General features: G+C 53.7%; 1 protein-coding gene across 9 annotated transcripts in view; it reads left to right on the top strand.

The window, feature by feature from the left end:
• The window catches only part of TNS3 (tensin 3), a 200,746-nt gene that overhangs the window by 142,292 nt on the left and 45,337 nt on the right, over positions 1–13,117 (top strand). For all 9 annotated transcript variants that reach the window (XM_059397165.1, XM_059397159.1, XM_059397160.1 and 6 more), the window contains 3 exons: positions 6,206–6,378; positions 7,138–7,264; positions 7,349–7,432. In XM_059397165.1, the coding sequence (XP_059253148.1) occupies positions 6,206–6,378; positions 7,138–7,264; positions 7,349–7,432 (384 nt within the window). The remainder of the gene's footprint in view (positions 1–6,205; positions 6,379–7,137; positions 7,265–7,348; positions 7,433–13,117) is intronic.

Raw genomic sequence — 13,117 nt, 5'->3', positions numbered from 1 at the left:
TGATGATGGTGATGGTGATGATGGTGGTGGTGGTGGTGATGGTGGTGACAATGATGGCCGTGATGATGATGATGATGCTGGTGATGATGGTGATGGTGACGATGATGATGATGGTGATGGTGATGATGGTGGTGGTGGTGGTGATGGTGTGACAATGATGGCTGTGATGATGGTGATGGTGATGGTGATGCTGGTGGTGGTGATGGTGATGGTGGTGGTGATAGTGGTGGTGACCACTGGTGTGATAATGGTGTTGATGATGGTAGCCGGGATGGTAGGCACTTGTAAGTAAGTACCTGTGCTGTCCCAGGCATCATGCTTGAGCTTCTCGGAGTCACCCATGATCTCTGCGTCTACCATGGCATGTAACCAGAACTTCCGTCTGTCTGACTGTGCGTCCTGTGGCTGAGCCCTTATTCCACTAACCTCTGACTCTGCCACCAGCCAGAAAGCCTCTTTGTGTCCTGGCACACAGTGATGTTTGTCAGTAGAGGGGTGTGGTGCTGGCAGGAAGGTGATGACTCTCCAAGGACCCATGTTGCTTTGCTGAATTCAGGAGGCTCGTCACAGGACAGTGTAGGGAGCCTGCCCCTGCCCGTAAGACAGGAGAGAGTCCTGCTGGAAAGCTCTCACCTCGTGAAAGGGGGTGAGGTGGGAGAGTGGGTTTTGGGGTGTTTTACTCCCTCTGTGCCTCTGTGGCTCTCTTGCTCTGGTTGACGCCCTGGGTGTGTGCGCCCCTCCCTGCAGCCCAGCACGTAGGTAGGTTTCTCGGGTCACATTCTTCAGGTGGAGGAAACTCTGCCTGATGATGCCCAGGTAGCAAAAGAAAGGACTGTGAAAGGTATGGTCCCACAGATGGCAGGAAGCCAGTTCTGTTTTCCCATCTCTCAAGGGCTCCTTGCTTCATGTTGCCAAATATTTTGTCCGTGTTGACTCGACCTGAGCCCACAATGACAGGATGCATCCACCGTGTTAATACTGAGTCAGGGAACCTGTTCATACCGAGGGGAATTCAGAGCAATGAGAAGGAGCAGCTTTTATTTTAAGCAGGCTCCCCGCCCAGCACAGAGCCCATGGTGGGGCTTGAACTCATGACCCTGAGATCAAGACCTGCACCAAGCTCAAGAGTCAGACCCTTCCCAGACTGAGTCACCTGGGTGCCCTGAGAAGTAGCAACGTTGAATCATCTATCCTGGAAAGCCCACCCATCAACGTTAGATGTTAAACACCAAACAGAGGGATCCAGTGTGAGAACATGAGGGTACGTGGGCACTCAGAAAGCAGCCTGATGTCATTGCCCTGCACACCTTGTTTTCCATGCAGCAGACATGCACAGACGTGCAACAACCCAAGGTCATGTTAACACCAGGACGGCTGCCTCTGAGCAAGTCAGCAAGGCAAGGGGGTGCATCCATGGCAATTTTCTAAAGCCCTAAGTTCGGTGACTTGTGCAGTTCAAGGTCCCCATTAGCAGTCAGTCCTGTCTCTCAGCCTTGGCCCCTGGCTGCTCTGATCTGCCTTCCGACCCTGGATTTGCCTGTGCTGGGCATTTTGTTTAATGGACGTGTACGGCATGTGTCTGATTTCTTTCACTGAGTGTCCGCTTTCCCACGCTCGTCCAGGCGGTAGCGTGTGTGAGAGCGTTCTTCCTCTGTGAGGCTGCCTTGTATCCGTGGGGTGATCGGACAGTGTGTATACCGCTCACCTGAGCACAGATCCCGTCGCTTCGCGCTTTGGCCGTTGAGAATAGCGCCGCCGTGAACATCTGTGTGCAAGTACCACCCTGAATGTTTCCAGTCTTTTTTTTTTTTTTTTTTTAAGATTTTATTTGAGGCAGAGGGAGAAGGAGAGAGAGCTCGAGAAGAGACGAGGGAGGGCAGGGGGCAAGGGAGAAGCAGGCTCCCTGTGAGTGTGGAGCCTGACATGGGACTCGATCCTAGGACCCTGGGATCATGACCTAAGCTGAAGTTAGGCGCTTAACCAACTCAGCCCCCCAGGTGCCCCTGAATGTTTTCAGTGCTTGAGTGGAACTGCTGAGCCACATGGCCCTTCTTTGTTTAACTTGTCAAGGGACCACCCCTTCCGATGTTGAAAAGTTCGCTCTGGAGAACCCCCTGGCCTCTGACGTGGGTGGCTTGTTTCCCGAAGCTCTGGCGTGGATGTACTAAGAACTAGTGGGTCCACACGGATGCGATCCCCTAATGGCTATGTGCACCGTCACTTACAGACAGCTGTCATTTACTTAACCCCTGGGTAAGGCTGGTAAGGTCTTTTGTGTCTGGATAGAGAGGTCACAACCTCTCCAGCAGGGGCAGCTGGCCAAGGCACTGGCCTGCACCTCCCTGTCCCGAGGGTGGTCCTGAAGTGGACAGCTCCGACGACCATCCTGTGTCCCCCTAAGGTTGCTGATGCCTGGGGGGCTCCGTGGGTGAAGCATCTACCTTCAGCTCAGGTCATGATCCCAGGGTCCTGAGGTGGAGCCCCGCGTTGGGCTCCCTGCTCAGCCTGGAGTCTGCTGCTTCCTCTGCCCCTCCTCCCATTCCTGTTCTCTTTCTCTCTGACAAATAAATAAATCTTAAAAAAAAAAAAAAAAAAAGCTACGGTTGCTGAAAGACACATGTTTGAGGAGCAGGCCAGCGAGACCTAGTGCTTTGGGGAGGGGACAAATCATTCAAAGGGAGAATATATTCAAAGAGGCAGAAGGGACCCAAAGCCAGGCACCAGACTCTGGTTTTGGTATTTTCAGTGAGTCGGGTGAGGAATTTGCCTTTTGGTCGCTGTGTGGCTTCGTACATTTTGCTTGAGGTCCTGTCTGATTTGGAGTGAATGGTGGGAGGAGGATGGCTAACATTTCTCATACTGGAAGGAAGGCCTTCTAGCTTTTGGGACACATCCTTTCCATTTTAAGTGCACCTATTGGGAAGAAATGTGACCTAACCAAGGGGTTCGGTGTTGCCCAGTGGAAAGGATTTTCAGTTTTGCAATCCAAAAGACAGGCTTGCCTTCTTTGGCCCCCTGGCCTCGTAGTGCCAGTGGCAGCCCATTTCCACGGGCTCCCCTGGTGTGGGGATGGGGCTGCGGAGGGTGGCCAGAGACCCAGAAAGAGAGGTCTCTGCTTCTGGAGGCTGCTTCTGCTACAGTCTTGAGTGTTGGCCAGTGCTGGGAATTTCTAACAAACGCCTTCTAGCTCTTCGCTGATATACCCTGCAGGTGGCAAGGACGGACAATCCCTGTGGCAGCTTAGGGAGAATAAGGCTCCTGGAGCCATTCTGGGGACATTCATTGTTGCGCGGAGCGGGTCCTTTGACCTCGCCCACCCTCTCTTGAGAAGATGCACGTATCTAGTTGAGGGAGCTGGATTGGGGAGGCCTCCCATGACCACAGCCGTGGGGCAGGCTTTGGCTGCTGTTTGTCCTCACTTCTAGGAATGCAAGGGAGTTTCCAGAACCCAGTGTGCTTGCCTGTATGACCCAGCACTTCATTCTTCTGAGGTTGTCTGGAGGTAAATAAATGGCTCTGGGCACTTCACATTCTAGGGGCCCAGATCCATCACAAAGGGCGTGTTCTTGGAGGTTTCCATTTACTTTCTGGGGCCGCAGATGGCCCCCTGGGCTACAGAGAGAAGTTACCTGGGAGCATTACCAGATGCGGAGACAGAGTCTGCCTGCAGAGGGCCGGCGTGGGTTGACCTGGGCTGCGATGGGGGCATCAGAATGATTTTAAATGCCCCCCACCTTTGGAACGTCTCGGCATCCCCAGTGGAGACCTGCCTCTGTGCTCGGCGGCGTGGTCATGAGTCAGGGGCACCAGGAAGTTGTTAGAAAAATGCCAGGCTCTGGGCCACACTCCCGTGGGTTCTGCCTTCCCAGGGAAGGGGTGAGGTCTGCGCACCAGGAATTTTAATGCGATTCTAATGTGCAGCCAAGTTTGAGAATGGCTGTTTTGTATTTATGGCTCTGCCTGGGCATGCGCTCCGCCCACCTGGAGGGCTGACCCCACCCACCCAGAGGGCTGACCCCGCCCGCCCGGAAGGCTGACCCCGCCCACCCGGAGGGCTGGTACAAACCTTTTCCAACCCTGTTGTGGAATTTGGAAGCTGGAGGGATGTCAAGTGCTGAGGATCAGGGTGGTGAGGCCTGGTCTGGGCTTGATTTCGACAGGGCAGAGGAGGGGCCGGGACCCCACCTTGTGAGTTCTCAAGTCCTTCACCTGTGGACAAGATCAGACAGTCACCTCCAGAGGTCTGAATCGCCCGGTTGGAGTGTAAGGAAGATACAAAGGGGTATCTTTGTATCTTCCTTACACTTACCGAAAGATCGGTGTATTTACGAACAGGTGCAGACTTGTCAAGGGGCTTCTGGGTTTTTTGTCGTTGTTGTTGTTTAATCCAGGTTTTTATTGAGTAATCTGAGCCAGTCCCCTCCTGCCGCTCCGTCGACTCCGTGGCAGTTGGCGACCACATTGCTGATCTCCCAGGTCAGGCTGAATTCAGTCCTGCTGCGAAGCGCTTTGTGGGCACCCCATGGTCTTGGCCTGAATCCTGGGCTTCCCTTGGGGGCTCAGCGGGGGAGTCCGGGTACCCGGGAATTTCCCTGCCCTGGGGGCCTCACCACACCTTCTGGTGACAGTGGCTGTAAGTCGCATCCATCAAAGACTGGGGCTGAGACGCCTTCTGTCCTGGGGCTGATCACGGATCACAGCCGCGCTCCGTCCCTGCGTATCTGCTGAATGACCGAATGAGCCAGTCTTCCAGCCCCTGCACCCCACAGGAATCTGAGCCTCCTGGACCCTGGCCAAGGCCAAGCTGACACAGGGTTTGCGGCTCAGCGGGGGGGTGTCTGTCCTGTCCTTGACCCCAGCACCACCCCCTCCCTGGGAATGAAGTGGATTTGCAAAAATGAGACATGCTGGTGTTTGAGAATAGCCTTGAGAGGGTCTCCCAGGGATACCTACCCAGCTTTAAGCCTGAGGGGGGGGACCCAGAGGCCCAGGGTATGTGGTGTCCGGTGGCAGGAGGAAAAGAGACCAAAGTGAAGATGTGAACTTCCAGCCGAGGGGCCGCTGGGTCACGGTGGGACATCCGGTGGGACAGGCTCACGGCACTCTTCAGAGGAAGAGCTGTGCCCAGGCCAACCCTCTGGTGACCAGGACTGCGGGTGGATGAGTGGGTCCCCAGGGATTTTGTGGGCTCTGTGGTCCCGGGTTGCTGTGTTTGCTGCATTGATTGCAGCATCCTCTGTGACTGAGGGGCTGGTGAGGTCCCCGTGTCCTGGCTGCCGGCTGGGAAGAGGAGCGCTTGGGAAGAGCGGGGCGGGGGGTGTCTAAACAGGAGTGTGGGGCTGGGGCTGTGCGGGGGCAGAGATGGGACGGAGGCGTCCAGGGTTTAGCATCTGGGGCCTGGTGCTCGCAGGAGGTCCCCCAAGGGAGCCCGGGGCTTGTTGCCCCTTCTCCCCATGGTCCTTCTCAGAAGGGACCCCCGCTGCGGGGAGGGCTGAGCGCACCCTCCGGTTCCCGTGGTGCTGCTTTAGCTTGAGTCTGTCCCGCCTGCCTCTGGTCTCCTGCTCCCCTTTCCCCGGGTGTGGCTTCTTCATGGAAAAGGAGAAACATGGGCTCGGGCAGGTGGATGTCGCCGATTCTTCAATACAGTTCGGAAAAGAGGTTTGAGGGGTTTTGCTGTTGAGCTCCAGTGATGTCCGGCATCTTGTTTTTCTGGTTGTGAAAGCGATACGGTCAGCGTGCAGACCGCAGCGTAGCGGCCACCAAGAATCCTCTGTGCACGGTCCAGGACGGGGGACGGGCTCCATCCCGGCCTCACGGGCTCTCCCTCATGCTTCCACAGCGCTGGATTGTGCGAGGCAGCGGGGAGCAGAGGCACAGAGACCCCTTCTGGGAATGATGCTGGGAGAAGCGGGAAATGAACAAAAGTGGGTTCCCATAGTGACAGTCTGGGACAGCACGCTTGGCAACGGAAGCCAGAGAGCAGAGGACACCCGGGGGATGATTCCGTTTCTAGGAAACGTCCCAAACCGGGAAGACCAGAGGTCGCCAGGGGCAGGGGGAGGGGAATGGGCAGTGGGAGCTGAAAAGGTTCTGGAACTAGGAAAAGTAAGTGTCAGTTTGGGGAATTGTAGTCAGCTTTTAGTTAAGGACTCTGTCCTCCGCTGTGGGAAAAGCACCTGCAGTCTACATGTGTGTCTCTTGTCAGGCTCCTCGGGGGACGAGCCGCTGGGCGGAAGATTCCGGAAGCTGAGCCTCGGGCAGTATGACAACGATGCTGGGGGGCAGCCAACCTTCTCCAGATGCGGATGGGGGAAGACCCCCGGTGCAGACCAGGCCACAGGTCTGGCGTCTTTCCTCTCTCCAGCAGATGCCAAGGAGGTAGGCACCATCCCCAGGCCCCTTCCCTGACTGGGGTCCTGTTGCCACCCCGCCTCCCTCCCATCTCGCAGGTGGGGTTTCTCCCAGAAAGGCAGGGGTGTGGTTGGGAGAGCCCAGGTGTGCAGCCCTGCCCCCAGAAGGCACCGCATGGCCACCGTGGGCTCTGCTGGATCTCATCGCTCAGACTGCACAGTGGGGGGGAGGCGGGAACATGCGGGGGGTTCGAGGGTGCACGGTGGTGGCCAAGGAGGACATGGACTTGCCCGTGGTCTTAGGCCACAGGAGGGAAGCAGGAAGAAAGTGGGTCAGCGTGGCCGGGGCCCCTGTGGTGGGATCCAGGGCGCATTTCCAGGCTTTAATGAGAATGTAGTAAGGTAGGTTGAACCCCGAACGATGAGCGCGTCCCCGTCAGTGTTTTCTCATTGTCCAGGTGGAAACTTGGAGCCCAGAGTAGCTTAGAAAAGGACTATTTGGAGAAGTCCTTCTGCTTTTTCTCCATGCCCTGGTCTCATTGCCCACGATAAGGAATGGGTTTTGTCTGTACTCCACCGGGTGCCCGCCCCCCTCTCTGCCAGCTCCACGCGGTCGCAGGTGGCTGGGTTGCAGGGACTCCCCCTTCCTTTGAGTTACTGAAGTTCTTCATGGTGGCTGCTGATGGCTGCACTGCGTGTGGCGCCCTGACCGCCATCCCCACGTGTGGGCCAGCCCGGGCCTGTCGTCAGGGGGTGGCCTTCACCTGACTCTCCGTGCCCATTCCAGACGGTGGCCGCCACGTACCCCCCAGACCCCAGTGGGATCAGCGGCAGGACCTTCACACCAACCAAGGGCGGCGCTGACTCTGCCTCTCCCACGCCGGCGTTTCCTGTGTCTCCAGAAACACCGTATGGTAAGCGAGACACTGCGCCCACGTGGTAGACAGCCGCACCCCTTCAGGGAGGACGCGGCGACAGAACTTTGCTTTCTTTTCCAGTCACAACACCCCCACGTTACGCGCCCTTCACCCCGCCAGGGCCGCAGGCGGGCAGCGCCGGTGGTCTGTACAGAGACACTCACGGTAAGAATCCCTCCTTTCCTCCGCTCTGGCAGTGGCTTGTGTGGACATGTTTCCGTGGGCGCCATGTCTCGGGCACCTCAAAAGGCCCGGGGAGTGCAGCCCGCTGGGAGCTAACCACGGCCTGCGACCTGCGAGCAAGGGGAAAGCTCGTGGGCGCTCGGGGTGCAGTGTCCATGGTTTTGACCTCCCCCTACTGTTCCTTGGAGCTGGAAGCAGCCGCTGGAATGCCCGCCCCACCCTTTACAGAGGAACTGGGCCCTGCGGCGTCAGCAAGCCCGGCTCAGTGCTTCAGGGCCGCCCAAAACCCCACCCCTGCCACCCACGGTCCTGGCTCTCTCCAGGGGGGTGACGACCTCGAGGACGCATCTGTTGCGGCCCTGGCACATGTCCCCCGTGCTCGGCAGGGAGTTCAAGGGCACGTCGGCCCAGGTGAGAGAACAGCAGCAGAGCAGCAGCGATGGCGCCAGTCGGCACCTCTTCCTGCGGACACCGCCCTTGCCTTGAGTGTCCAGGACAGCCCGGCCTCAAGCATGGGGTGGGGTGTGCAGCTGAAGCCCTGTGTGCGCTTTGAAATCTTTCTTCTCTGCTCCTAGCTGCTTTCTGCTGCTCCTTCTCTGCCCTGGGGAGGGTCTGCCAGCTCTGGGGCATCAGTGAGGGGTCCTCAGGCGCCCCGTGGAGGGCGCAGTGAGGACAGCTGGTGCTGTGTCCGTTTCCCCAGATAAAAACGGATCTGAGTGTCATTTACAGGAAAGGCTGTCCTCCAAGGTCCCATCGGCTTTAAGACCTTACACGCTTCTCTTTACGTACGGAGCAGTTAACCCACCGGACTTTCCTGGCAGGTGGGGCTGACCCGCGGGCAAGGCAGGGTGTGTGGTGCAGTTCGTGTGTATGTGGCTGTGGAAGCATCACACCACGGAGACGCACGCACAGCGTCGTGTGTCTGTCTTGCATCGGAACGACGTAGGTGCAACAAACACAGGGACACGGCTTGCGCCTCCACTCGCCCCTCCTCCGGGAACCGACCGTGACCCAGGACTCATTTCAGTGTATTAACACCAGCTTTGCTGGTGACGGCCGTGGGACATGGGTGATGAGCCCGAGGAAAGAAAATACCAGAAAGAAACTTCAGACTGAGGAGCAGCCCCTGACTGGGCCTCTAGGCTCACTGTGTAGAGGAGCATGAGGGGAATGTGGAACCTTCCGGAACTTGAGAAAGGCCTGGGAAGGCAGGAGGTCGGCATACTCAGCAGGGGTGCCAGCTCTGGGGCATCAGGCCCGTGGGCAGTGTGGCTGGCATATCTGTGTGTGGCGCACGGTCTGTACACCCAGCACAGCTGGCACGTCCCGAAAGACTTGCGTGTGTGTCCCCACGTGGGCGATGTAGGGCTCTGAGCTCAGATGGGAAAGGCGAACGCGGTCAAGGGGCAGCTGGTGCATCCTAAGAACACCTGGGAGTCCTCTGGATTTTTAATCGGACCGTCCCCAATGTTGTTGGTCCACGAAGGGCTCCGAGACCTACCCACACGGCGTGGACCTCTGAGGGGCCACCAGCCCGGCAGACCGCGGAGACCCTGCTTGCATGTGGCGGTCCTGTGTGCTGGGACTGCGGCAGCTCATGCGTGTGTAGATGACATTTGCCCTATGGTCTTTGCAGCATGATTTCTCTCCTCCTGCATTCTCATTTTGGGGTTCACTGTCCCTGTCGTCCTGCTCAAGGGTGGGTAAATGGACACAGGCCCAGTACATCGCCCAAGCCACACAGCGGGCAGGGGGCAAAGCCGGGACTGCGCACTGGCCAGCCTCTCCCCAGCCAGGTGTGCTTTGTTCTACACCGTCAGGTTGGGGGGGGCCCTGACGTGAGTCCGGTCACAGAATAGCTGTGCCGCGCGTAGTTAGTGACCCGCTGAACAGGTTGCCTCATCTGCAAACACAAGAATGCCTCATCTGTGACCGGCGCACAGGGTCGGGGTGGGATGTGCTTGGCATCTAACATGGTGCCCGGCTCTGTGTCGTTTAGCGCCAGGTGCCACTGTGTGTATACGTAAACCCCCGTCAGGAGGGTGGTGTTGGCCTCCTGGCATGGAGTAGATGTGGCGTTCCCTGTTCCCTCCCAGCGGTATGTCAAACAGATGCCAGGAAGCTGAGCAGTGGACTGGCTGTGGCCCCGAGACCGCGGAACCCAGATGGACCACATCCCAGGCTGTGGAACAGGCTTCCGCAGAGCAGAGAGAATGGGTGCCACACAGGGAATGTGACCAGAAACCAGTAACAGAAAGGTAACAGGAAAATGTCCAAACGCCTGGAAGTGATGCAGCCCCTTTGCAGATAATTCGTGGGTCCAAGAGAAAATCTCGGGGGAAATCACAAAGTATACCAAAGTGAATAAAATGAAAGTAAAATATTTCACAAGTGGTAGCACAGAGCTCAGAGAGAGCTGAGAGGAACACTCATGGCAGTAAACATATACGTTAAGAAAGGAGAAAATCTGAAACGAAGAATTTGAATGCCTGCCTCCAGAACCTAGAAAAGGTTAACCCCAAGATCCCCAGAAAGAAAAAAAAATAATTTATTTTTTAAAGAAGAAAATATTTAAAATACAAACAGAAATCACAGTTTTTTGAATTATGAATGAGGAAATAATAGAAAAAAGAAATTAAAAAAGAACAGGTTCTTGGAGATGATCGAGAGAGTTGGTCTTTCCAAAGATGAATGAGAAATAGGGAAGAAACAAATTGCTAATATCAGGAATGAAAGGGGCCCCTCACTGCACAGCCTGTAGACAGGAAGAGGATGGCAGCGCTGTACATAGTGGTTCACCATGACGATGCACCATGACAACTTGTTCAGTGTGAACTAGGCACTTTGGATGCCCTGTAGCTAGTGAGGAAATTCATCCATGACATACACATTCCCCCTGCCCCCAAAGAATTCTCCAGGCCCTGATGGTTCCACTGGGGAATTCAACCAAACGTATAAAGAATTAACATGAATTCTTCACAACCTCTTCCAGAAATGAAGGGGAAGGAACACATCCTGGTTCATTCCATGGAGCCAGTGTTCCCTGGTACCAAAATAAGATAAAGAGAACAAAAAAGGAACAAGAGGCCATTATCCCTTATGAACAGACACAAAATCCCTTAACCAAACCCAAGGAAATAGAATAATAGTGTATATTAAAAAATTACACACTTTTATCAGGTGGGATTTACTCTAGGGATGCAAAGCTCTTTTGATATTTCAAATTCCATCAGTATCATCCATCGTATTTAATGGATAAATAAAAAAATAGCCATATGAGGTTGTTTTTTTTTTTTTTTTAAAGATTTTAAAATTTATTTGACAGAGATCACAAGCAGGCAGAGAGGCAGACAGAGAGAGAGGAAGGGAAACAGGCTCTCCGCTGAGTAGAGAGCCTGATGCGGGGCTCGATCCCAGGATCCTGAGATCATGACCTGAGCCGAAGGCAGAGACTTTAACCCACTGAGCCACCCAGGCGCCCAGATGAGTTTCTATCAGTAGATGCAAAGAAAAATTTTTTTGACAAAATTTACATCTGTTCTGACTATAAACTCCCAGCAAAATAGCACAGATGGGACCTTCCTCAACCTAGTAGAATCTATTAAAACTGTACAGCTTACACATAATGCTGGGAATTCTATAGGATTGTCACACAAGAAGAGGGGGCACAAGGCCACAGAGTGGAGAGGGAGAAATAAAACTGTCCCTTTTCGCAGATTCATGATTTTATCTATATGGAAAATTCCAAGGAATCTAGGAAGAAGACCTCCCAGAACAAGTAAGGGACATCAGCTGATTGCAGAACCCAGGAGATGCACACAAAAGTCAATTATATTTGCATTGACCAGCAGTAAATGTGTAAGACCTAAATTAAATATACAGTGCCATTCATAATAGATCAAACAAACCATATGTGTATATATATATATATATATATATATATATGTGTGTGTGTGTGTGTGTGTGTGTGTGTGTGTATATGACGTAAACCTAAAAAAATATGCAAGACTTGTCTGTTGAAGACTCCACAGTGTCAATGGAAGAAATCAAAGATTCAAACAGATGGAGTGGCATACCATGTTCATGGATTGGAAGACCCTGGTGAAGATGTCGGTTCCTCCCAAACTGATACACAGTTTTACCACAGTTCCTATCAAAATCCCAGCAAGATTATTTTTATAGACAAGATAATTTTAAGGTGTATGCAGAGATACAAAGGAAGTAGACTAGCTAAAATCATTTTGAAAAAAGAATAAAGGGAGAGGCATGGATTGATGACTTTCCAGACTTTCTAGGTAACCATAGAAATGAGGACTGTGTGGTGTGGGGCAAGGGACAGACACAAGACCAGGGAAACAGAATGGGAAACCCAAAGATAACACCCACACGAATCTGCCCAACTGATTTCTTTTAGAAAATATGCAAGATAAGTCAATGAGGGCGAAACCGTCCTTTCAACAAACGGTGCTCACCGTTGGAAAAAAAAAAAAAAGAACGTGAACCAAAGTCTTGTATCTTATACTGAAGTTAACTTAAAAAGAGATCATAAACAAATATAACACTGTAAAACTTTAAGGAAAAACACATAGCAGAAAATCTTTGGGATCCAGGCTACTCAAGGCTTAATTAGATTAGCACCCAAAGTGCAATCCATAAAAGGGAAAATTGGTTAAGTAGGACTTGATCAAAACTGAAAGAATTTTCTATAGGAAGAACCTGCCAGGAGGTGAAAAGGCAGACCACAGACTGAGAGAAGATTCTGCACTCAAAATACTCGGCAGTAGAAAAAGAAAGAACCTGATCAGAAAGCCGGTAAGAGCCAGGAGGAGACCTCTCCCTGAACAAGATGGACAGACGGCAGATATGCACACGATAGACGCCCAGCATCATTACCACTGGGGAAATGCAAGAGATCACTGGTGGACCCAGCGAAACGGGTAAAATGAAAAATAGTTTCAACACCGAGTGCTGGCGAGAAGTGGAGGAACTGGAACTCTCCTGTCCTGCTAGTTGGAGTGGGACATGTGCAGCCTTTCCGTGGAGACAGTCTGGCACTTTCCTTAAAAAACCTTTACATGTCAATACATGTGATTCGACGAGGAGCCCTGAGTTTTTATCCTGAAGAAATAGACTGACACTTGTGCAGAATCCTGTACCCCCGTGTTTATAGAGCATCTCTGTGTAATTCCTGACCTCCGCGTACGAATCCAGAATGATCTCAGACTCACAAGCCCAGTGTTGGTCCCACTGGAGGAGATGGGGTGTGTGTGGTTGGAGCAGTGCTGGCAAGCTGGGTGGGGACCTTATCGTACTGTTCTGCCTGCTTCTTTATGTGTGTGGAATGTTATGTAACAAGGAGTTCAGGTTAACTCCGGGAGCCCTTGGTGGTGAATAAACGTGGGTGCGGTCCACACGTGTGCACTCCCACTCACCAGCGCTGTCCTCCTGTTGGTATACGCGCAAGCAGGGACGACAGATCCAGGGATCCCACCGTGGGGAGAACCAGTTGGTACTGGCTGTTCCCTGGTGAGGCAGTCTGGAGCGTGTGTGACGGGGAGCAGTGTTCAGGACCCGCTAACTAGGCTAAGGGAGAAATCTCAAGTTCTGACTTCGTTGCTGTTCCCACGATGGTCTCAGCACGGGGTCAGTGTGACGCTTAACACAGAA

Source organism: Mustela nigripes, chromosome 4 (genome assembly GCF_022355385.1).
Source record: "Mustela nigripes isolate SB6536 chromosome 4, MUSNIG.SB6536, whole genome shotgun sequence".
NCBI lineage: Eukaryota > Metazoa > Chordata > Mammalia > Carnivora > Mustelidae > Mustela > Mustela nigripes.
Note: the sequence above shows the minus strand (reverse complement) of the source record. Positions and strands in the feature narration are given on the sequence as shown.